The sequence below is a fragment of the Saccopteryx leptura genome, chromosome 5, assembly GCF_036850995.1.
Source record: "Saccopteryx leptura isolate mSacLep1 chromosome 5, mSacLep1_pri_phased_curated, whole genome shotgun sequence".
Classification (NCBI taxonomy): domain Eukaryota; kingdom Metazoa; phylum Chordata; class Mammalia; order Chiroptera; family Emballonuridae; genus Saccopteryx; species Saccopteryx leptura.
Genome location: NC_089507.1, coordinates 80,781,668 through 80,806,223, shown reverse-complemented (window position 1 = coordinate 80,806,223; position 24,556 = coordinate 80,781,668). Strand labels below are relative to the sequence as shown.

Sequence of the window (24,556 nt, the reverse complement as noted above, 5' to 3'; positions counted from 1 at the left end):
GTTCAGGAAATTAGCCATGTTTAATAAAAAAAAAAAAAAACCAAAAAATTAAAGTTCCACAAAAAACTTTATAGCTTAGTAAATATTTTGTTTCATTTTACACTTCCTTTGTTGTATTTTAAAGACATAAAATAAAAATGAAAGGTTAGAAATATTTCAAAATCATGTGACTTAAAATGATATAATGTCTAACCATATAACCTACTTTAACACTGCCATTTGAAAAACACTTCAAGTCAAAATATTGCTTTAAACCAAAACATGTACATTATGGATTAAAAAACAAGCCTTATCTCCTTATTTATATTTGGATTTCTCTAGACAATAGATTATCAAAAACTCTTTACATTATTAAAAATTATTCAGAATCTCAAATAGTTTTTTTATATCAATTAATTCTGCTGGTATTTGACATACTAAAAATTAAAACTGAGATTTTTTTAGATTTTAGTAATTTATTTAAATCTAACAAGTATAAACTATTATCTGTTACATATTTTAATAAAAAACATGGAAAAGGTGGTATTTTTTAAAATTTATTAAATTTATTGGGCTTTCACAGGTTAATAAAATTATATAGCTATCAAGTATACATTTCTATCATATAATACATCGTCTACATATTGTATTGTACTGTGTTCACCAGCCAGTCATCTCCTTCTGTCACTATATATACATCTGACCCCTGTCACCTGTTTCTACCGCCCCAACTCCCCTGTGGTAACCATTATAATGTTGTCTGTGTCTACAAGTTTCTGGTTCTCTTCTTTGTTCATTTATTGTCTTTAGCTTTATATCCAACATGAGTGAAATCATACGGTTTTTAACTTTTCCCATCTGATTTATTTCACTTAGCATGATACTCTCAGAGTCCATCCATGTTGTCACAAATGGCAGTATGTCATCTTTTCTTATGGCTGAGCAGTATTCCATTGTATATATGTAACACAGTAAGAAGGTGGTATTTTTCTATAAATCTCCATAACGTCTGCCTTAATAGAAGAAGATAGTGGATTCTCATATCTGCTTCTATACTCAATCTTTTATAATTTGTTGTTTTGGTTGAATAGATGAAGAAAATTCAGCCTCGTCACACATATACACAGTTAAAAAGCAGGAGAGTACTCTAATAGCCTTTTCAGATAATCGTGGCTATTCTTTGACACCACACCAAAACATAACAAATGGTAGTTTTTTAAAGGTTAGCTGCCATGTAAAATCTGAAACAATAATATGCATGTTTCCAACTCTTACATTAAAATCCACTGGTTTCCGCCTGACCTGTGGTGGTGCAGTGGGTAAAAGCGTCAACCTGAAACACTGAGGTCGCTGGTTTGAAACTCCAGGCTTCCCTAGTCAAGGCACAAATGGGAGTTGATGCTTCCTTGCTCCTCCCTCCCTTCTCTATCTGTCCCTGTCTCCTCTCTCTAAAATGAATAAATAAAATTAAAAAAAATAATAAAATTTTTTTAAATCCACTGGTCTCACTGCATTTTAAATCTTTTATGCAAAATATTTATCAACACATTTGGTTAAAAAATTAAAGTTATGCATACCTTTCAAATATTGATACATTTCATTGTGCTATTTTAAAATACCATATTTGTTAATATCACCAATCTTATTAAAAGACTCCTTTAGTACTGGGAACCCATCAAGCTCAAGGTGATACAAGTTTACCAAAATTCTAATTTTTTAAAAATCTTAAAAACTCCAATTTTATCACAGGCAACAAATACAATCAGCTGTGAAATGTCAAATTCACCTCATTCATTTGTGAGAAAAATGTCTGCCAAATATGAAAAAACTGGTTGGTCTCTCAGTTCTTTAAAATAAAAAGTGTTATTCTTGAAAAAAAAAGTACCTCAGTCAGCTCACAACTCAAACAATAACACGAGGGCTTGTCTTCCAAATAACCACCCAACTTGGCAATGTAATAAAAGTGTTTCATACATACTTCCCTTAGCTGTGCATTTATTGATTGCTTCTTCTCCATGCCCTGACTAGGGATTGAACCCCACAACTTCTGGTGAGCTGAGTTATATGTACTTCCCACTTCATCAAATATATAGAATATTTTTTTAATAAATAAATTTTTATTAATTTTAATGGGGTGACATCAATAAATCAGGGTACATATATTCAAAGAAAACATGTCAGGTTATCTTGTCATTCAATTATGTTGCATACCCATCACCCAAAGTCAGATTGTTCTCCATCACCTTCTATCTAGTTTCTTTGTGCCCCTCCCCCTCCCCCTCTCTCTCCTCCCCTTCCCCCTTCCAACCACCACACTCTTGTCCATGTCTCTTAGTCTCGTTTTTTATGTCCCACCAATGTATGGAATTATGCAATTCTTGTTTTTTTCTGATTTACTTATTTCACTCCATATAATGTTATCAAGATCCCACCATTTTGTTGGTAAATGATCCGATGTCATCATTTCTTATGGCTGAGTAGTATACCATAGTGCAGGGGTCCCCAAACTACGGCCCGCAGGCCGCATGCGGCCCCGAGGCCATTTATCTGGCCCCCGCCGCACTTCCAGAAGGGGCACCTCTTTCATTGGTGGTCAGAGAGGAGCACATTGACCATCTCATTAGCCAAAAGCAGGCCCATAGTTCCCAATGAAATACTGGTCAATTTGTTGATTTAAATTTACTTGTTCTTTATTTTAAATATTGTATTTGTTCCCGTTTTGTTTTTTTACTTTAAGATAAGATATGTGCAGTGTGCATAGGGATTTGTTCATAGTTTTTTTTATAGTCCGGCCCTCCAACGGTCTGAGGGACAGTGAACTGGCCCCCTGTGTAAAAAGTTTGGGGACCCCTGCCATAGTGTATATGTGCCACATCTTCTTTATCCAGTCTTCTATTTTTTTTTTTACAGTGATTAAAGCCTTTAAGCAAACTCTTGGCCAATACAGCAAGAATCCATAAAAGAGTAGTGTCCTTAACATGTTCACCAAGTCCACATTGGCACTAACACCATTCCAAATCCCTGCAAATGCAACCCAACCCCAGTTCAGTCTGTTAGGAGCTGTCACAAAAAGCAGGAGTCCAGGAAAAGTCCTCATGGCACTGGAATCGTCACAATTCTATACTTTGCAGCAAATATATAGAATATTTTTAATGTGTACACAAAGGTTGAGATTTTTTTTTTTTTGTATTTTTCTGAAGTGAGAAGCAGGGAGGCAGAGACACACTCCCACATGTGCCTGACTGGAATCCACACAGCATGTCCACTAGAGGGCATTGCTCCGCTGCAGCTGGAGCCATTCTAGCACCTGAGGCAGAGGCCACAGAGCCATCCTCAGTGCCCAGGCCAACTTTGCTCCAATGGAGCCTTGGCTGTGGGAGGGGAAGAGAGAGACAGAGAGGAAGGAGAAGGGGAAGGGTAGAGAAGCAGATGGGTGCTTCTCCTGTGTGCCCTGGCTGGGAATTGAACCAGGATTTCCACTTGCTGAGCCAACGCACTACCACTGAGCCATATGGTCAGGACCCAAAGGTTGAGATTTTTAAACTTCTTTCCTGCTTTGTTATGGACATTATGTGAAACCAGTATGTTTTATTTCAAGAATATTTTGTTGAAAAATACCGTAACTACTAGTACAGTCTGGTGCTACTACTTCCCTGATTCACACAGACTACAGCATTGGCAGTTTTTCACCCAGAACTGCTTTTGCACCATTATCGGTCCAAATGTCAACACAGTGAAAAAGACAAATGATGTCTTAATGGTACTACAAAAAGGGTTTTGACCTCACGGATATCTCATAGGATACCAAGGAGCCCCACCCCAGCATGCTGCTCTCATATCAGAATTTCAGGCCTTTTCTTACTTCCAAGTAAGGTATACATTTTAATAGACTTTTGTGCATCACCAGCTCACGACAATACTAAAAATGTAACAAAATCCTCTGTTATAAAATGAGAAATAATATACTGTCCATGTCAACCCAAGAAGTAGTAGCTGTAAACAGGTGTGTGAAAGCCTGACCCGTGGCGGCACCGTGGACCAAGCATCGACCTGGAACACTGAGGTCGCGGCTCAAATCTCTGGGCTTGCCCAGTCAAGAAACATGTGGGGGTTGATGCTTCCTGCTCCTCCCCCCTTCTCTCTCCCTTCTCTAAAATGAATAAAAATAATTTTTAAAAAAAGTAAGTGAAATAAAACCAATATACCCTAGTGATGCCTAGCCTAACCAGTGACAAATTTAATAAACCTAACCGTACACTTTACTAAAAATCCCAGGGTATCATTCACAAACCAGGATTAATAGATTATTTCTTTAGGAGGGGCTAGATAGTTCTCAAAAACTGATCTGTTATCTAAAGAAATAGAAAACTGTAAGTATCTCTTCTATAAACTAAGAAGTTGTAGGGCGTAATATCTAAGATATATAATCTTATTAAATGGATATTAAGTTTACTATTCTGAAATAAAGTATAAATAATGTGTAATATCTAAGTTACATTATTTAAATAAAAATTACTGCAACACTGAGGAAAAGTAAGATGTATAACGCAGTCAAATTATAGCAATTCATCAAAATTTTCAGTCAATAAGTAATAAAAGCAGTTAAGATTTATTTAGTACTACCGATGTTGGCACCTGGGTCTTTTTAAAATTCTTTCCTTTCTTTACCCCACTCCCAATGCTCCTTGTTTGCCATCCCTTCCTCATCAAGTTTCAACCTAGATGTTACCACCCACAGATCATCTCTGCCCATTCTGTCTTCCCTTCACCAACCCTCATTCTCTATCCCTGCATCCAACTTTCACAGCACTATCCATTATTTTTAATTTTTAAAAAAGATTAATTTTTACAGGGGGGGGAGCAGGAGGAGCAAGAAGTATCAACTCATAGTTGCTTCACTTTAGTTGTTCATTGACTGATTGTTGCTTGTCCTATGTGCCTTGACCAGGCAAGCCCAGGGTTTCAACCCAGCAGCCTCACCATTTCAAGTTGATGCTTTATCCACTGCGCCTCCTCAGGCCAGTGTTTAATTTTTAATATATGCTCCCCTAGTATATTTTATGGGGCATCTTGTTAGTTCCAGTAGTCCCCCACTTATCTAAGCTTTCACTTTTCAAGGGTTATCTGTGGTCAACTGTGGTCCAAAAATATTAAAACAAAAAAATCTAAAAATACACCACTGGTTAAGTTTTAAATTGCACCCCGTTCTGAGTAGCATGATAAAATTGTGTGCCTTCCCACTCAGTGCCACCCCAGACATGAATCATCCCCTTTGTCCAGGTGTCCACATCCTATACTCCCCATCCATTAGTCACTTATTACCCATCTCTGCTATCGTATCAGCTGTCATGGAACCATTATTTTTATTAATAATGGCCCCAATGCACAAGAATCGTGGTGCTGGAAATTCACGTGCCAAAGAGAAGCCGTAAAATGCTTCCTTTAATTGAAAAGGTGAGTATAGTACAGTAATATATTTTGATAGACACACACACACTAACTACATTCACGTAACTTTTATTAGAGCATATTGTTACAATCGTTTATTATTGTTGTTGATGTGCCTAACTTATAAATTAAACTTTATCACAGTATGTATGTACAGGAAAAAACATAATACATGTAGGGTTCAATACTATCCTCCATTTCAGATATCCACAGGGATCTTGGAACATATGCCCCTCAGATGTGTACTGGATAGTCCCTGTACCATACCTATCACTTGGCACATGAGAGTACCCAGTAAACATCTGTTAAATTAACTGAATAAAAAATAAATTTCTCATTTGCAGAAAGCTGTCAGGCTAACCTCCATCTGAAAAGAAAAAAAAACACCAGTAAACATTTATTCAGCAGGTAGTTCCCACTTTGATGAGTTTGAATAGTAATCTGTTTCTTATAGATACAATGTATCTTTCAGGTTTTATAACTGTTAGTTATTGTTACATAACAAACCACCCCAAACTTATTGACATAAAACAAAAGCCATTTTATGATGTTCCCACATTCTCTGAACCACGACTTCGCAAAAGGAACATTAAGGATGACTCGTCTCTGCTCCACCCTGAATAGGACCTCGATGCAATCTCAAAGTCTAACGGTGTCTGTCAGAGTGATTCAACAGCTGAGGCTGGCATCGTCTGAATCATCTGACAGTTCGCTCACTCACATGTCTGGTGACTGGTCTTGAAGGACTTGAAGGCTAGGCCTGACCACCTGATCTTAGGCCTCTCCATGAGGCTGTTTCCTCACAGCATGGCAGCTGCACGGTCTCAGACTTTCCGTGTTTCTAACAAACACGGTGGAAGCAGCATTACCTTCTAAGACTGCGCCTAACAGATCAGGCATCACTTCCACAGCCTTCTATTTGATACCATTCACAAGCATGCTCAAATCCAACAGGAAGAGAACTCCCCAACTCTCAATGGGGAGTATAAGAAGTTCTAGAAGAATATGTGGGGCAAGATATTGTTTGTGGTCATCTTTGGAAAATATAATTTGCTACAATAACTTCACACTCACTACATGATTTGGTTATAATAAGATAAATAGCATTATATCCTTTTATTGTTTTTTAACCCTAAATACAAAACAGTACTTCCCAAAATGACTGTATTTCAGCCTTGGAAATAGACATTATAATTTATATGGATATTATTTTATGCAATATTTATATCTACCTTGTGAAATAGGTGTTATTATCTGTATTTTGATAAGAAAGCTGAATTCAAAAGCTGAGTAACTTGCCCAGAAAGATAAGTGCTCAAGTTGAGATAAATCCAGATGTGTCTTCAAACCCCAAGATCTTTCCACTGAATAGGGAGTCTGCACAGTCGAATTTGGGTCCCCAACATTCCAGTCCGACACCCTAGCCACTGTGCCACCACCTGGTCAGGCTAAGGAAAATAGTTTTTAATAAAATTACAAAGTTCTTGTTGAAAACAATCTTAAATGGTATGAGTTTCTGTTTTGAAAGCAGTATTTTGTTAAATAAAATAATTATTGGTTTATTTGTGTTTTCTGACTATGAAAAACAGAACCTCCACCCTTAAACTAGGGAACTTGTAATTTTTTTGTTTTCTATCTTTCTGAAGTTAGAAGTGTGGAGGCAGTCAGACAGATACCCACATGCGCCCAACCAGGATCCACCTGGCATGCCCACCAGGGGGCGATGCTCTTCCCACCTGGGGCATTGCTCTGTTGGGGCAGAGCCACTCTGGCGCCTAAGGCAGAGGCCATGGAGCCATCCTCAGCGCTCGGGCCAACTTTGCTCCAATGGAGCCTTGGCTGCTGGAGGGGAAGAGAAAGAGAGAAAGGAGAGGGGGAAGGGTGGAGATGGGTGCTTCTCCTGTGTGCCCTGAGCGGGAATCGAACCTGGGACTTCCACACGCCGGGCCAACGCTATACTACAGGGCCAACTGGCCAGGGCACTATGTAACTATTTAAAATTATTTTATAAACGCTCTATAATTCTTTTTATATAAATTTAAAAAATAATTTAAAATCATGGGCGTTTATGTAATTCTTTTATACAATTATTTTAATAATTTTGTTCAATTCTTATGTTAGAAAATGTTTTCCAATATATAAGAAAATAATATTCTCAACCAACAATCCAGTAACCCTGTACTTTGTTGACTTTTTAAAATGCCATGCCATCATTTTCCCTTGTATATACTGAATGCTTGAGGGCCAAAATAAAAAGAAATAATTAACAATAAAAATTTAAAAAGAGCCTGATCAGGCAGTGGCGCAGGAATAGAGCGTCGGACAGGGACGCAGAGGACCCAGGTTCAAAACTCTGAGGTCGCTGGCTTGAGCGCGGGCTCATCTGGTTTGAGCAAGGCTCACTAGGTTGAGCCCAAGGTCACTGGCTCGAGCAAGGAGTCACTCTGTCTGTTGTAGCCCCCAGGTCAAGGCACATATGAAAAAGCAATCAATGAACAACTAAGGTGTCGCAATGAAAAACTGATGATTAATGCTTCTCATCTCTCTCCGTTCCTGTCTGTCCCTACCTGTCCCTCTCTCTGACTGACTCTGTCCCTGTAAAAAAAAAAAAAAAAATCAGTTTAAATACGACTGATAACCATATCCCTCAATAACATTCTATCTATCTGGCTCTAGGAAGTATTTGATTTTGCAGTTTCTGAGATTTCTCTTATAGCATATGAATTATATACTTATTAATTGTATATAAATTGTGGTAATATTTAGCTTTTATTACTTTTTGAAAATTATTATGTATTCTAAACTTAAGAAATTATTGTGGAAATTAAACCATACAATTAGTTGAGAGCTATCATTCCTTTATGTATTGTTTACCTGTGTCCACATTATGATGACAGTTGAGTGGTTAAAACAGAAAAAGCATGTGGCACTCTGACAGCGGGACACTGCTGCTTGAAGCATTACCAAGGGCAGTGACACAGCTGTGACTGTTCAGAGTTTCAAGTACCATGTATATCAGGGGTTGGGAACCTACGGCTCGCGAGCCAGATGTGGCTCTTTTGATGGATGCATCTGGCTCGCAGACAAATCTTTAATAAAATAAAAAAAAAGTTAAAAATATAAAACATTCTCATGTATTACAGTCCATTCATTTCCTACCGCTCATGTTCATGGTTGTGGGTAGCTGGAGCCAATCACAGCTGTCCTCTGGGACAATACCAAATTTTTATTGGATAATGCGTGATGTACATGGGTCGTTGTATGGCTCTCACGGAATTACATTTTTAAATATGTGGAGTTCATGGCTCTCTCAGCCAAAAAGGTTCCCGACCCCTGATGTATATGGTCATACCACAACATTTCATTTTTCACCATGATGTCAAAAAAAAAAGTATACTTTAAATGTCATAAATTTATAGTGGTATATGGATTACAGACAGTCCCAGGTTGTGAATGAGAGAGTTTCTGTAGGTCTGTTCTGAAGTTGAATTTGTATGTAAGTAAGAACAGGTACATTCACCTATTAAATGCAACTTAGATGTTTGTCATTTTTGTTTTGTTTTTTTAAGATTCTGTTTATTGATTTTAGAGAGGGAAGAGAGGGGAAAGAAGGGAAAGGACAGAAGAGAGAGAGGGGAAAGAAGGAAGAGAGCGAAGAGAAGGGAGAGATGGGAGAGGGAGAGAAGGGGAAGAGAGAAGGGAGGGGGAAAAGGGGAGATGGCGGGGGGGAGAGGGAGAGAGAGAGAGAGATAGAGAGAGGGAGAAAGAGAGAGAGAGAGAAAGGGGAGGGAGAAGCAGGAAGTATTGCCTTGTAGTTGCTTCTCATAGGAGAGAGAGAGAGAGAGAGAAAAGGGAGGGAGAAGCAGGAAGTATTGTCTTGTAGTTGCTTCTCATAGGTGCTCTGACCAGGTAAGCCCAGGGCCAGGGCTTCAAACAGCGACCTCAGCATTCCAGGTGGATACTTGATTTACTGCACCACCACAGGTCAGGCAGATATTTGTCTTAACATAGTATTTATTTTTACCTTTCTGTGCATATAAACACTTAAAACACTTTCAAACCCACAAAACCTATCTTGTTGATAATCCTGAGACTGCCTAAATTTTATTACTGAATTAGATGAAAACCACTATATCATGCAATGACACTATAGTCATGCTAGAAAAGTACAACATACACCTATCATTACCAGACTAAGCATTCATCACATTCACAATCCACAGGAAAGTAATCATCAGAGAAATTAGAACATTTAAAACAAAGTATCTCATCACAGCAGAATTTCTTCACATACACACACACACACACACAGACACACACACACGCATGCACACGCACAAAAAAAAAGACAAAGAAAGAAAAAGAAAGCTGCAAAGTAAGTTTTTGTGTGGCTCACTTGTTAGTTAAGCAAGGAAAGGTGCTTATTCCTGGTGAGTTAATTATAGTGTATTTTAACTACGGCAACCATAGAAATATTGTGGGGGCAAGGAGGACTCGTTTAAGATTAGCCTTTCAGTGAAAACAGTTGCTTGAAGAAATGAGGACCCTGAAAGCAATATCAATATTCAACTAAAAAAAATAACGTAAAGTATTTTGAGGGTTGTCATGGTTCTTGATGAGCTGACAAATATGTGTGAAATACTGCTAATGTACTTTTCAGTAAGTCAACACTGAGCATGAAGTGACTGAAGAATTCGCCTGTTAAAAAGTCTGCATGGAACAGCAATAGGCAAAAATATTTTCGAAGTTGAGAAAAGATAAATTCAGTACAACCTGAAGAGGAATCTGCTAAGATGTGTTACAAATGATGATGGTAAAAATACGTGAGGAATAGAAAAAGACTTATTTGAATAAATTTATAAAACTTGTGAAAATGTAAGGTGTTTAAAGCCTACAGTTCTTCATTATACTACTCATCAACAAGTATTGTAAATTTTTAAAACTATCCTGTATTATCCAACCAGTAGTATCAACTTCATTCATTTTCAAGATATAACCATTGTCAGTTCTGTGCACTCTGATACGAAATACAAGTATCCAGACTTGCCCTATAACACAGCAGTTTAATGGCTTAGATATTGTAGAGTTTTACTGTGATTTTTTTGAGCTCAAGGGTGAGATTAAAATTTCTGAACAATAAAATAAAAAGCCTTCAACCACTATTAGCTAACAATGAATGGCTCTGAGAACGAGATTTTGAGGCAGCTTTGATGTTTCCTAGAATTTGACCTGAAAATCAAGACAACAGTACTTGTATGGGAAACTCATACTATGTTAAGTCATTTTGACAGTACTGTTTCAATCACAAGTAATAATCAATCTGCTTTATACACTTTTTTGTGCCATCAAAAGTTAAAAAAGCAAGATATCCATACACATTCAAATATGAAAGACATATTTTGCAAGCTCAACTATGGTTTCAGCAGTGTTTTCCAGACCTTGTTTCAAGAGCAAAAGAAACTCCATATATTAAAATACATTCAACTATGCATTTAAGGAACTTCTACCTAACTTTCAATTAGAAGTAGTTAATCTACAATGTAACAGCATGCTAAAGGGCAAATATTGAGAGAAGCATCTAATGAACTCTATAAATGCCTTCCATACAATGAATATGCTCATTAAAATAATATGCTTGTGGACTATTGGCAATACTTAACTGTGTGAAAACATATTTCCAAGACAAAGTGAATAAAATCACATTACAGATCTGTATTAAGAAATAAAAATCTGCAATCAATTTTGATGATAAGGTAACTGAATCCCAATTAAATAAAATGCTATCTCAAAAAAAAAATTAGTGTTTTCAGAAATAGACCTATCTTGCAATAAATAGTGTTAATGTTATATTTTCAATTTCAGCAAGAACAAATTTGTGAATAGTTGTTTTCTCTCATCATATATAATTTGTTTTATCTATGTAATAGCTTTGATTTTTGCCTCTTGGTCTGTAGAAAGCCTAAAATGCTTATCAACTGGTCTTTATGTAAAAAGTTTGCATACTTCTGCTATATAGTGGGTGGTGCTATTTAAAGTGCAGCAGCATCTGAAAATGTCTTGACAATGCAAATTACTGACACACCCCACACCTACGGAATCAGAATTTCTGAGAGTGGGCGCAGTCATTTTTTTTCCAGTAAGTTTTCCAGGTGGTTCTTATGCAAGGTGAAGTTTGAGAACAGCTGTCCTTTTAACAGCATTTTAGAGACTGAGTTGCATCCCCCTTGGATAAATTATTTAACGCTCAGAGTCAATAAAATGGGGAAGTGTCACTTCACAGAATTGTCACATACTTAAAATTAAATTTTAAAAAATATGAAAAAAGCTATAAAGTGAAATATAACTGATGTCAATAATTCCTAAAAAATGGAAACTATTAATCCAATGATGTACTGGGAAGCCCCCTTGTGCCAATCCTTGAGATATGATTATTAAATTTTCAGAAACTTTGTGAGACAGTTGTTAAAATAGTCATTATTGAAAAACTATATAAACTTAAAATTAAATGTTACATTAAACCTTAGTATGAGGTAATGCTCAAAACTTATCACTAATTACTTTAGCACACTTTTACTATTATCTCTTCTCATGAGGTTATTGTCTATATATATACATTATATATAGTGGCATGCTATATCTCATCTCTTCCCAACTATGCATTTACAGGAAATCAACAATAATCACAAATATGAACTTTTGGAGAAGCGTTTTGGGTTAAATATTAACAAGCACACCTCTGGTTATAATTATTAAAAAATACACAATAAATTCAATTTGAGCTCAATGTGTTTGAATTACTATGTGTGTAGAGATGTTTAGTAATCTACTACATATAAAGATATAGTCCAAATATGCAAATTAGGCTCCAATAGTATATAAATAGTAGTTAAAATTTTAAAATGGTGTAAAGCCAGTATACAAGGCCACCAACCATCACAGCCGCCTGGCCCATGCAGATTTGCACTGGATTCGGACAGTCGGTAAAGAAACAAAGGAGCCAAAAACTGACGGGCCATAGTCTTTAATCCTAGCTTGCACCTGGCTGGCAAGTAAAAACACACACTGGGCTCCAAAACCCACTTACAATCAGTGCTCACAAAGCTACTGACTTATCCGAGTTTCCTAGAATCAAAGGTTTCTAGCCCACCAGACTTATTCACCTCTGTTCCCCATCTCCTTCCTTCTCCCTGAACAAACTCTGCACAAAAACTGGCCTCTCACTCAACACTCCACCATCTTGGCTGCTTCTCCTGGCCTCCTCCACGTGGCCCTTCTCTGCTCACTGCTCTGCTCTAATGCTAATCTCAGGAACTAAGACAGCAAGCTCCCGTTCTGCCCCCATTTTATAGTGTAGAAATCAAAACCTTTAATCCAATATACAAAATAGGGAAGTCTCTAATACAAAGTCACTTATCTGGGGCATGATGGGATTGCACCACCCCACATCAAAAAGGGTGGGAAAGGCTTAGTCCGAAAACCAAGCCCCAGGCTTCAAGGATCCTGCCAGCTCACAGCCCGCCCCCAACACACATTAATATCACCTGGGGTACGGGCTTCCATGTGGGCAGCGCCATCTTTAACAAAGTGAGCATAATATATTTTATCCGCCCAACAAATGGACAAAGTTGAGCAAAAACAGTCTCTAGAGAAGAGGCCAGATATTGAGCACATACGGAAAAAACTCATTCTGTGAACAAAAAGTCAGAAGGACTTTGGAGTTTATGAGTACAACCAACCATTGCTAGCAGCTCCATTTAACCACTTCCATTTGTCACTATTTTAATTCTCAGTTTTAACTCCTAAAAGGCTTCTAGCAGCAAAAGGTATATAGATTCAGTGAGAGAATTGCATTATCCTGAAATTTAAATCCAGTATCCATATCTTGGCCAGGATAAGTAATAGTATTTCAGGCCCTCTATTTAGACAAAGCTAACAAGTTCATTTGAACCCTTAAGTTGCCACCTCAAGTACATGTTACCCTTCAATAACAAAGAAAAACGAGTTATATAGAGATGATTATAACATATTTAAGACAGCAATGGCCCTGGCTGGTTGGCTTAGTGGTAGAGCATCTGCCCTGCGTGTGGATGTCCAGGGTTCGATTCCTTGTCAGGGCACACAGGAAAAGAGACAATCTGCTGCTTCTCCACCCTTCCCCTTTCTCTTTCTCTTTCTCTCTCTCTCTCTCTCTCTCTCTCTCTCTCTCTCTTCCCCTCCTGCAGCCATGGCTCAATTGCTTCCAGTGCATCGCCCTGGATGCTGAGGATGGTTCAGTGGCGCCTCTACCTCAGGTACTAAAAATAGCTCAGTTGCGAGCAGCCCCAGGTGGGCAAGCATGGGAGGGTGGGTTGTCAAGTGGATCAGGGTCAGGGAACATGCGGGAGTCTGTCTCTCTATTTACCCTCCTCTCACTTGGAAAAGAAAAAGAAAAGGAAAAAAAAAATCAATGAATCTGAGTATATTTCAAGGTTTAGTTTCAAAGAATCATAGAACCAAAATAGACTTTAAAACTTATTCTGATATCTCCATTTATTATTGCTTTTCCTTCCACACACACACAAAAAAGGTATTTGCCAAGTTAAATGTCTAGGAAAATATTTTAAATTAAAATTTTTCTTTACAGTTATCCAAACATTTGGTTATCTAATATTAACATGGAGTTCCCAAAGGAGTAGATATTCCTTCTCCCAACGTCCTAACATTCACAAGTGGATATTAAAATTTTAGGTAATTCTTATGGCTCTTGTGGTGCCAGCAATAACTCCAAAATCACCAAGTCCAAAGTCAGGTGATCTGGAATCTCTAGAGAGAGCAATCACAGTATTTCTCCAAAGGCACCTAGAAGTTCCAACATTCTACTGTGAAAGTTAAAACTCTATGGTTCTCAAAGTGAATTAAAGTTATTATCCCTTTCCAAATAATAGTATTAAGAGATTCCAGAACAGGTGTCTCCCAAGGCTAGTGAATTTAGCATTTCTCTCATAAGAAAAAAAAAGGCATATACAAAATAGTTATAATTCCAACATAAAAAAAAATTATTGAACTAGTCAATCTATCATCTATGCTCTTTAAAAAAAATAATTTTAGTGATTACCAGCTTGCAAAAATATTTTATCACTCCACTTTCACTTGCAAAGTTAAAATATTACTTTACTTTTTTTTTATTATTTATCCATGAAAGCATTCTTGGACTTAAAAATACAAGAAAAAAAGCCTGACCAGGCGGTAGCGCAGTGGATAGAGCGTCGGACTGGGATGCGGAAGGACTCGGGTTCAAGACCCCGAGGTCGCCAGCTTGAGCGTGGGCTCATTTGGTTTGAGCAAAAGCTCACCAGCTTGGACCCAAGGTCGCTGGCTTGAGTAAGGGGTTACTCGGTCTGCTGAAGGTCCGCAGTCAAGGCACATATGAGAAAGCAATCAATGAACAACTAAGGTGTCGAAACGAAAAACTGATGATTGATGGGTCTCATCTCTCTCCGTTCCTGTCTGTCTGTCCCTATCTATCCCTCTCTCTGACTCTCTCTCTGTCTCTGTAAGAAAAAAAACACAAAAAACAAACAAAAAGTTAAAAAAAATACAAGGAAAAAAAGACATCTATATTGTTAAATACATCTTTACAGAGAAAAACAAGACTCCAGCAATTAAGAGTAAAATTAGAGGCTTTCATATAACTAGAGAAATTTCAAATTCACAAAGACTAATCGTAAATAAAAAGGGATAAAATCATTCATCAGTAAAGAATATCCTGGCCCTGGCCAGTTGGCTCAGTGGTAGAGCGTCAGCCTGGCGTGCAGAAGTCCTGGGTTCGATTCCCGGCCAGGGCACACAGGAGAAGCGCCCATCTGCTTCTCCACCCCTCCCTCTCTCCTTCCTCTCTGTCTCTCTCTTCCTCTCCCGCAGCGAGGCTCCATTGGAGCAAAGATGGCCCGGGCGCTGGGGATGGCTCCTTGGCCTCTGCCCCAGGCGCTAGAGTGTCTCTGGTCGCAACAGAGCGACACCCTGGAGGGGCAGAACATCGCCCCCTGGTGGGCAGAGCGTCGCCCCCTGGTGGGCGTGCCGGGTGGATCCCGGTCGGCCCATGCCGTAGTCTGTCTGACTGTCTCTCCCCATTTCCAGCTTCAGAAAAATACAAAAAAAAAGAATATCCTTCATGCATAATGCCATGTAAAATTATAAAACCCTTCTTAAACTCAGTCTCCAAGACAGATACTGCAAAAATAAAAGTTACTATACTAAATCACAAAACATGTCAAAACAATGTGAGGCACTATGTTAAAATTACAAATTATTCACAGATGAGAAAGCAGCACATGTCATTCCATATAAAGAGTCACATCTTTAAAATATTAAAGAAATTTATGTAAATTTACAGATCTTTATACAGGGCAAGGAATACAGCATGACTATACACAGTAAACTCTATTTCCACTTACTCATTATCAATTAGCGTTTACAACTGACTTCCATATTTACCACCCCTCTTAAAGCTGCTTTTTAAAATACAGTTGTGTCCGTAAAGTCATGGTGCACTTTTGACCAGTCACAGGAAAGCAACAAAAGACGATAGAAATGTGAAATCTGCACCAAATAAAAGGAAAACTCACCCAGTTTCATACCTATTCAGTGCAGTTCGATGTGGGCTCACGCACAGATTTTTAGGGCTCCTTAGTTAGCTATCCCGTATAGCCTCTACAGCAGGGGTCCCCAAACTACGGCCCGCGGGCCACATGTGGCTCCCTGAGGCCATTTATCCGGCCCCCGCCGCACTTCTGGAAGGGTACCTCTTTCATTGGCGGTCAGTGAGAGGAGTATAGTTCCCATTGAAATATTGGCCAGTTTGTTGATTTAAATTTACTTGTTCTTTATTTTAAATATTGTATTTGTTCCCGTTTTGTTTTTTTACTTTAAAATAAGATATGTGCAGTGTGCATAGGAATTTGTTCATAGTTTTGTTTTTTTTTTTTTCATTTTTCTGAAGCTGGAAACAGGGAGAGACAGTCAGACAGACTCCCGCATGCGCCCGACCGGGATCCACCCGGCACGCCCACCAGGGGCGATGCTCTGCCCCCCAGGGGGGGATGCTCTACCCATCCTGGGCGTCGCCATATTGCGACCAGAGCCACTCTAGCGCCTGAGGCAGAGGCCACAGAGCCATGCCCAGCGCCCGGGCCATCTTTGCTCCAATGGAGCCTTGGCTGCGGGAGGGGAAGAGAGAGACAGAGAGGAAAGCGCGGCGGAGGGGTGGAGAAGCAAATGGGCGCTTCTCCTATGTGCCCTGGCCGGGAATCGAACCCGGGTCCTCCGCACGCTAGGCCGACGCTCTACCGCTGAGCCAACCGGCCAGGGCCTCATAGTTTTTTTTTATAGTCCGGCCCTCCAACGGTCTGAGGGACAGTGAACTGGCCCCCTGTGTAAAAAGTTTGGGGACCCCTGCTCTACAGACTCGTCACTGACTGATGGCCTATCAGAACGGGGTTTCTCCACCAAACTGCCGGTTTCCTTCAACTGCTTATCCCACCAAGTAATGTTATTCCTATGTGGTGGCGCTTCGTTATAAATGCACCGATATTCACGTTACACCTTGGTCACGGATTCAAATTTAGCAAGCCACAGAACACACTGAACTTTCCTCTGTACCGTCCACATCTCTACGGCATGGCCGTGGGCTGCTCCGCTGTATACACGGTGTTACGTCATCATCTGCGCATGCGCACATGCTGCCACATCAACCTACAGAAACTGGGAGGGTTTTCCTTTTATTTGGTGCAGATTTCACATTTCTATCGTCTTTTGTTGCTTTCCTGTGACCAGTGAAAAGTGCACCATGACTTTACGGACACACTATATATACCGGGTAATATACTAACCAAACCGCATCAAGCTGGAGCCTTTTCTCAGTCCTAATCATTTTGACTATTTTGAAGCAAGTAACTTTTTGACCATTCCCTTTCTCTTGAAAACAACTATAGGCCAATTCTGGTCTTTTACTCATGCCTACATCTGTCTTTTTCAGCATAAAATCATTCACACCTTGTCCCTAATCACGGGGTATTCCTCAAGATTCTTACCTTGGACAACTTTTCTTTTTCTTGGTTGACTCTCATCCTCCCACCTAACTTCAAATATCACAGCAGAATTCTTGATATCTAGTTGGAATCCTCTTAAAAGTGAAAACAACTGTCTCTTACTTTGTACGTAGTTTTAGTCAGTCAACAAATTTTTTACAGCATAGCTACTATGTGCCAGACACTAGTGTTAGAAATGTATTCAAACCTAATGTGAAAAGTACCTGTCATTAAGAAGCAGATAATCTAAATGGCACACCAAAAAACCTAACTTAAAAGATCCAAAATTGCCTACTCATGTTTCTTCTTCCAATGGATTAAATATATATTAATAGATTCCAAATTCTCATTACTGCCAAGGCAATGTGTGACTACCTTCTCAATTCCATATTTAATTGGTTGCCAAATAAATCTTGTTCTTTATTTGCAATATTCTATTACCATTGCCTGAGCCTAGCTCAGGCTATTAAATATTTTCAACCAAACTGCAACAATCATATTCTGAAGCACTCTCTAATCTCTCATCTAATTCATCCTGCACTCAATGGACAGATTAATTTTTCTAAACCACAGATGTGATCCATCACTTCACTACATAAAAAATATTTTATAGTCGCTCAGTAGACAAGTCAAATCCAAAAACTTCTTCAGCTTGGCATTTACAGTCCCCCATTGTCTGGTCTTTATCTATTAATATTTTTCATCCCTGCCACCCACATTTTCTTACCTCTTGCTCTAGCCAAACATGGCTATTTAATCATATCTGGAAACTCCTTGAAGATTCCCTCTCTATCTTCATTGATGCCATTTCTCTCTTCCCATCCCCAATCTGATTAACGCTCTTCGTTCATTTGTATCTTTCAGAAGCTTACCCAACCTTTGCTTCAAATAACATCATTTTTCTAAAATCTTCCCTCCATCTTGACTCCATAATACATGTCAAAGCTATTTTTCATATCACTTATACTTTATTTCTACTATGGTTACCTGGGTATGTCATATCCTTCCTGTTAGATTATAAGCAACTTGAAATAGGAATGTCTTATTCATCTTTGTCCTTCCTTAGGACATTGAATAAATATTAAAGTATATGTGGAATTTATAATAAAGTACAGGACATTGCAGGGGGCTGACATTGAATAAATATTAAATATATGTTGAATTTATAATAAAGTAGATACACAAAATAATAGCATGGTCCATAAACTTATATAGGAAGTCTCCTTCACTTTCTTATGGAGAAAAATCACTGCCATGAGAATACCTTTTTTAAAAATCATCTTATTTATTTTTTGTAAAGACAGATTAAAAAGTGATTTGCCCCCAACATTAGTTAGAATACCCTTCACTTTTTATGTGTACATGAATAGTTATAAAAACTTCCTTCGCTCAGAAAATAAAATTGTTTTCCAAGGTTTCAATTTCACATTATTGTATGTATTTAGTGATCACTCAATGGTTTTACCATTGAAAACAATAGTGAGGAAGGAAACAGTTTGTCTGAAGGCTGCCTTAAAACCCATACTGCTAAGAAAACCCAACTTTTTTAGAGGAGCAGTCGATGTATAATTATACTATTCTGTTTCACTTCCTCCACACCTCCATAATATCTACCAATCCAAATGTCTGTTTAGAGCCCATACTCCCAAGTTCACAAGTAAAAATAATAGAGAGGTTTTAACTTAAACAAATTCACTAAAGATTTACTGAATGCCTACTGTGTGGAAAGCACTGTTGGGGACATAGTTTTCATCTTCTGAAACTCATAAAACGCACAACACACACATAAACAGCTCCATTATAAAGCTGATTATGTAAGTGCTAAAAGCTCCCAACAAGGCAGAAACAGAGCTCTATGAAGAGAGATGAATTTAATCAAAGAGTTATCTGAGAAGCTTCAAATAAGAGATGAGTTCTTATTTCACCTTTTTAGATCAAGTAAGACTTGCAATACTCTTTTTGAGTACATAATTTCATTTATTTTAATTATTTTTATTCATTAGTACTGCAACAGAACTGAATTTTTCTCATCCAAAAGGTACTGATTTGACATGTTTAAAATTTTAATTAAACAGACTTTTTCTTTTTAAGCTCACCTTGAAACATGGGGAAATGTATTTTACAGATAAACTGTGTGGCCTATAATTGAGATGAATTTTTGTATAATGTTCAAGGGAGAAGATACAATGTGTTCAATAATCTATTTTAATATTTACTTAAAATTCTACTCCCAGAGAAAAGCTAGGTACATCTAAATGGGCCACCCAATTTTTACAGAAATTTGTACAGCATACCAGTAATATATTAAAAGAAAAATACTAAACAAAATAAAATTCAGGGCCCTAGATTCATTTTCCATTCATACCACCTCCTCCTGCAACACTGGCTTCTTCCAGATATATGGCCAAAGGTTTGAATCAAACCTTGAAGCATTTGCTTTTAAAGTAAGCTCCATCCACACCATTTCTAGATTTAGATACTTCCTTGAAGATTCTGAGTTGCCATGACCTAACGCTGAATATGCTGAATACTGTGGCAGATGAAAGGGCCACACTCTTTTCAGCTTAAAATAACTTGTACAGAGGGTTGGGAAAAGTCCGAGTTGACAGATGCCAATGGAGTACATTTTCAAAAGAGGAAATTATGATAAGATAGGAGTGAAAGCAAACTGGGGAACATGCAGAAAGAAGTACAGTATTCCAAATTGCTACTATTCTGTAAAAAAAAAACAACTTCTGGCTGTTAATTATATTACAGATTCATCACACGTCTTTGTAATTAGTGAACTTAATAGTTAAGCAACAAATTAAAAAAATTTTAGGAAAAATTATATGTAGTTTTACAAAATGTATTTGCATTTAAATATTTCATTAAAACCAGATTTAGGCAGGGGAAGCTGGGAACAAATAATAACTAATGCAGGTTTGGTAACACGGTGCAGTTTCCTGCTACAGCAAACAAGCGGTAGAACCCAGTAACTGGGTTGAGCACAGGAGTATTTGCACATTGTAGTCACCAACGCTAATTCAACAGCCAGTGGCTCTATCCGTCGTTCCTCACGTTCTTCGTGGCCTCTGACAAGTCATCCTTTCAGCCTATGAGGCTGTCCGCTCTCCCCCAAATAAAATAATTTCCGTGCAGGTGGTAAAAATCACCCTCACAAACTACTTGCTCACACTTCCCCGCCTCGGAATGAGCGCCCCCAAGACGAGGAAAGGTCGCCCCGCCAGGGAAGTTAGGCGAAGTGATCTTTCTCGCGGTCCGACCCGAGCTCGCAGCCCCGTCGACGCGGGGGGAAGGAAGCGGGCGGCCTCCGGAGAACGGCGGCTGGGGCAGAGGATGCAGCCCTGTAGGCAGGCTCCGTGCTGCCCCGCCACCGGCTCGGGCAGGAAGAATGGAGGAGGGGCCGGGGGGGGGGGGGCGCGAAGACGAGACGAGGCGGCGAGGTGCCGGCGGGGCGGCGGGGTGGGCGGCGGTCCCGCCTCGCGGTCCGAACCCGAACCCACCCTGCGCTCGGGACCCTCCCAGCCCACGGACCCGGCGTGCGTTCCGCGTGCGCCGACTCTTCCCGCAGGTAGAGCCTCTGTCTCACACCCGGAGAATTGAGAAATCTGGCAACTTTGCGCGAGAAATGCTTCCCACCCTGCAACAATCCGAGAAAGAAAAATGTCAGGCGATGACGGGGGAGGAAGGGTGACTTACCCATGTTCCTCCCGAGGGTGAGGATCTGGCAGGGTGAGGCGAAGGTCTCCGTGCGGGCGGCGCGGCGCTGTGTCCTCCCTCCACCTCTGTCTCTCCCGCAGCCAGGGAGGGACCCGCGGGGGGCGGCCGCCGGGGAGGAGCAGCTGCTACCGCTACCGCTCCAGCCGCTGCCGCTGCTGCTGCAGACGGCTCGGCCGCGGCGGGGACGAGCGGCGGGGGGCGGGGCGGGGCGGGGCGCCGGGCGCAGGCTGCGGCGGGCGCGGCTCGGCTGGGGCGGGCGGGCGGCGGAGGCGCCCAGGCGGCCAGAGGAGCGCCCGCCCCGACGCGCGGCCGGGGCGCCCCGCCCTCCTCAACGAGCATGCTCAGTACCTCCCTTCTTTTTCCCCCCCCCTTGGTGGCAAGCGAATCCGAGCGTGCGGGTGGGCGTGTGTTTGCGGCCCGGCTGCAGCCGCCGCGGAAGGACTCGATGGTGGCTGCCCCAGGAGCGGAGGGTGGGCTCATAGAAGGCCGTGCACCGCGGTACGGAATGCCGAATTACTACCATCCTGCTCGCCCATCGCTTACTACCCCGACTTCGCCAACCCACACCCCGAAAACGGGCTCGTGTTCATTACGGGACATCCCGGCCGCACTGGCGGGAATTCCCCGAAGGAGGAGACGCTGGGCTGCCGCAGGGCGGTGGGGAAGCTGAGCGGCCGCGCTGAAAGCTCGGACGGATGCCTAGGCGGCGAGACCATCGCCTCTGGAGACAGCTGCTCGGGGACGCCCGGTTTCAGAGCAGCCTGTAGGCCCGCTGGGAGGGCGCTTATTATTAGGCATAATCAGTGGGACAGTTCCGGCCGTCCTAGCTGTGACTTGTTTAAAAACAGAGAGGTCCGGGCAACAGAAGAGTGACCAGCCCAGCGTTTCTTGGTGGGAGGGGAGTGTTGTTCTCCCTCCTGAAGGGCGTGGCCTTCCACTCCCTGGAGGACGCCTGAGAAGCCATTTAACGAGGGTGCTTTCGGCCGTCGGGCTCCACCCTGCCGGGATATATCAAGCTCCGCCCCGCTCCCTTTGAATGCAGCAGGACAATAAAAGTCTGGCTGAGTTGGCTGCAGCCCCTAAGGGTCAACCGGCCAGCGTTTCCTCGGTTCAGGGGACCACGGAGGGCTCCCGGCAACTGCCAGCTGCGGACAGAACCTGAGCTTAGCGCTCCCTTTCGAGGGCACGCTCACGGTTGGGCATGCGCGCAAGGTGGGGCGGGTTTTCAGGTCTGCCGTGGGGGAAAGAGAATGGACAGAACCTTCCAGTTTCCGCAACCTGGTCTCTAACCCTGACTCCTGGGTAGTAGGTGTGAGAAATTGAGTCATGCAGGGAAGAAGGGAGCAGTCAGTCACATCATCTGTGGGAGGAATATGCTGACTAACTGAATCTACCTCTTTTCTACTTTTTAAATCCAATGTTGAGAAAAGGCACTTGACCCTCTTCTGTGTCTCCTACAGTTGTTTTCCTTCGTATAAGTGATACTACAAGCACACAAATGGAATGGGCCTTGTAATTTGTTCAGCAGAGAGCAGGTTTTATGTGATTTTTCTAAAAGCACAGTCATTAAAAGACAGGTTTGGTAGAACAAGAAAATAAGATTTAATTGCAGAAGTCAAAGCTATAAAACTTTCCGAATGCATAAGACAATCAAGTACCTCTTGTGCTACACTGCTTTCCTTTCTGTGCTGTTAGGATGATCTGTTTGCCTCAAAATAATCTTACAGAGTTGAATTAGTTTGCTAAGGCTGCTGTAACAGAGTGCCACAAACTAGGTGGCTTAGAACAAGAGGATGGATTGTCTCACAGGTGGAGAGGCCAGGTGGCTGAAATAAAAATGTTGGCAGAGCCATACTCACTTTGAAGGCACTAAGGAAGGATGTGTTTTCTGTCTCCCCTAGCTTCTGGTGGGACCGTGGCTCTTGGTAGCATAACTCCAACCTTTTGTTCAAATTTTCCTTTTTGATAAGGACACAAGTCAGAGTAAGGGCCCGACTACTCTAGTATGACCTCATCTTTAAGTTACTGTATCTGCAATGCCCCTGATTCCAAAAAGGTCGTATTCCGAGATACTGGTGGTTAGGACATAAGCATATGAATTTGCAGGTGACATGATTCAATCCATAATGCACCCCAGTGCAGGCTCTCCTCACTGCCTTCCTCAAACACACAAACACACACCATACCTACCGTGTTCCACATTCACGTTGGACCTCTCTAGAAGGCCACCTGGGGATTTTTTTTTCTTTAAGTGAGTGGAGTGGAGACAGACACTGTAGGGCAGCTGTGTTAGGCTTGCTTGCTGGTTTATTGGCTGCAAGCCCTTTTCCTGATTAGTGCCGAGAGGGTGGCAATACCATGTGTGTATGGCCTATATAAGGCTATGGGTGCTCGCACTCAGGGAGATCATGGATGTGTAGATTGCCTGTCTGCCACTGTGAGGGGCCGTTTTGCTGTTTGCTTGGGAGGCAGTTTCCCCTGCCTGTGGGCTTGTCTGCTGTTGTGAGACTTTATTAAATGGGATGGTCCAATGCTTTCCATAGTTTTTCTACCATCTGCCTGAATCCAATGTGAACCTGCCTGGCCATGACGGTGGCCACTGGAATTGCATCTGGCATACTGGGCAGGATTCACAGCAGATGGGTATAGAGCCACAGCCACACTTGAGGGGTAGGGTAGAGGACTGGTCGTTGTTATGACTCCCCATGGCTGTCCTTTTGAGGACAATGGTGTGGCTGTTTTTTTACAGCTCTGCGAGAAACCGCCTGAGGTTGAGAGCTCTAGAATGAGCTGCAAACCCAGCAGCAGCAATGGCTTCAACTGGAGCAAGAGCTGGAGAAGGAGGCTGAACGGGTTCCTTAGTTGCAGTTTGCCCTGGAAGTTGAACATTGGCAGCAGCAGTTATTGGAGAAACAACTGCGGATTCAAGGTCAGGCTGAGAGCCTGCAGCCACAGGAGCCGAAGAAGGTGCAAAAGATGGAGCTGCATTCCTGCCAGCAGAGTGGCTCTGAGTGGGTGGGAGCAGGCATTTCAAACTCTTATAAGGAGGAGGCTCAGGCTGCAACTGCCCTCCATAGACTCGGAGCCCAGCCAGTGGTTACCACCAAGGTAAAGACCCAGCAGCCAAGAGTCCTTCAGGGGCAGCCACAACCTCCTCCCCAAGTAGTGGAGCACTTTGTGATCCGGCCCTACACGCAGGCAGAGCTAATGGAGTTGGGGGTAAAATTCAGGCAGAAACCCACTGAGCCCCTGGCAGCCTGCTTGGTGCAGCTGTAGGACATAGGGGAGGATGGCATCATGCTCTCTGGAGCAGAGCTGGACCGTCAGGCTGTGAGGGCTGC

General features: G+C 41.3%; 1 protein-coding gene across 4 annotated transcripts in view; it reads right to left on the bottom strand.

The window, feature by feature from the left end:
* The window catches only part of RAP1GDS1 (Rap1 GTPase-GDP dissociation stimulator 1), a 153,123-nt gene extending 131,719 nt beyond the window's left edge, over positions 1 to 21,404 (bottom strand). For all 4 annotated transcript variants that reach the window (XM_066387293.1, XM_066387295.1, XM_066387296.1 and 1 more), the window contains exon 1: positions 21,195 to 21,404. In XM_066387293.1, coding sequence (XP_066243390.1) covers positions 21,195 to 21,198 — 4 coding nt within the window. In that variant the 5' untranslated portion in view covers positions 21,199 to 21,404. The remainder of the gene's footprint in view (positions 1 to 21,194) is intronic.
* Between the last annotated feature and the right edge of the window lie 3,152 nt (positions 21,405 to 24,556).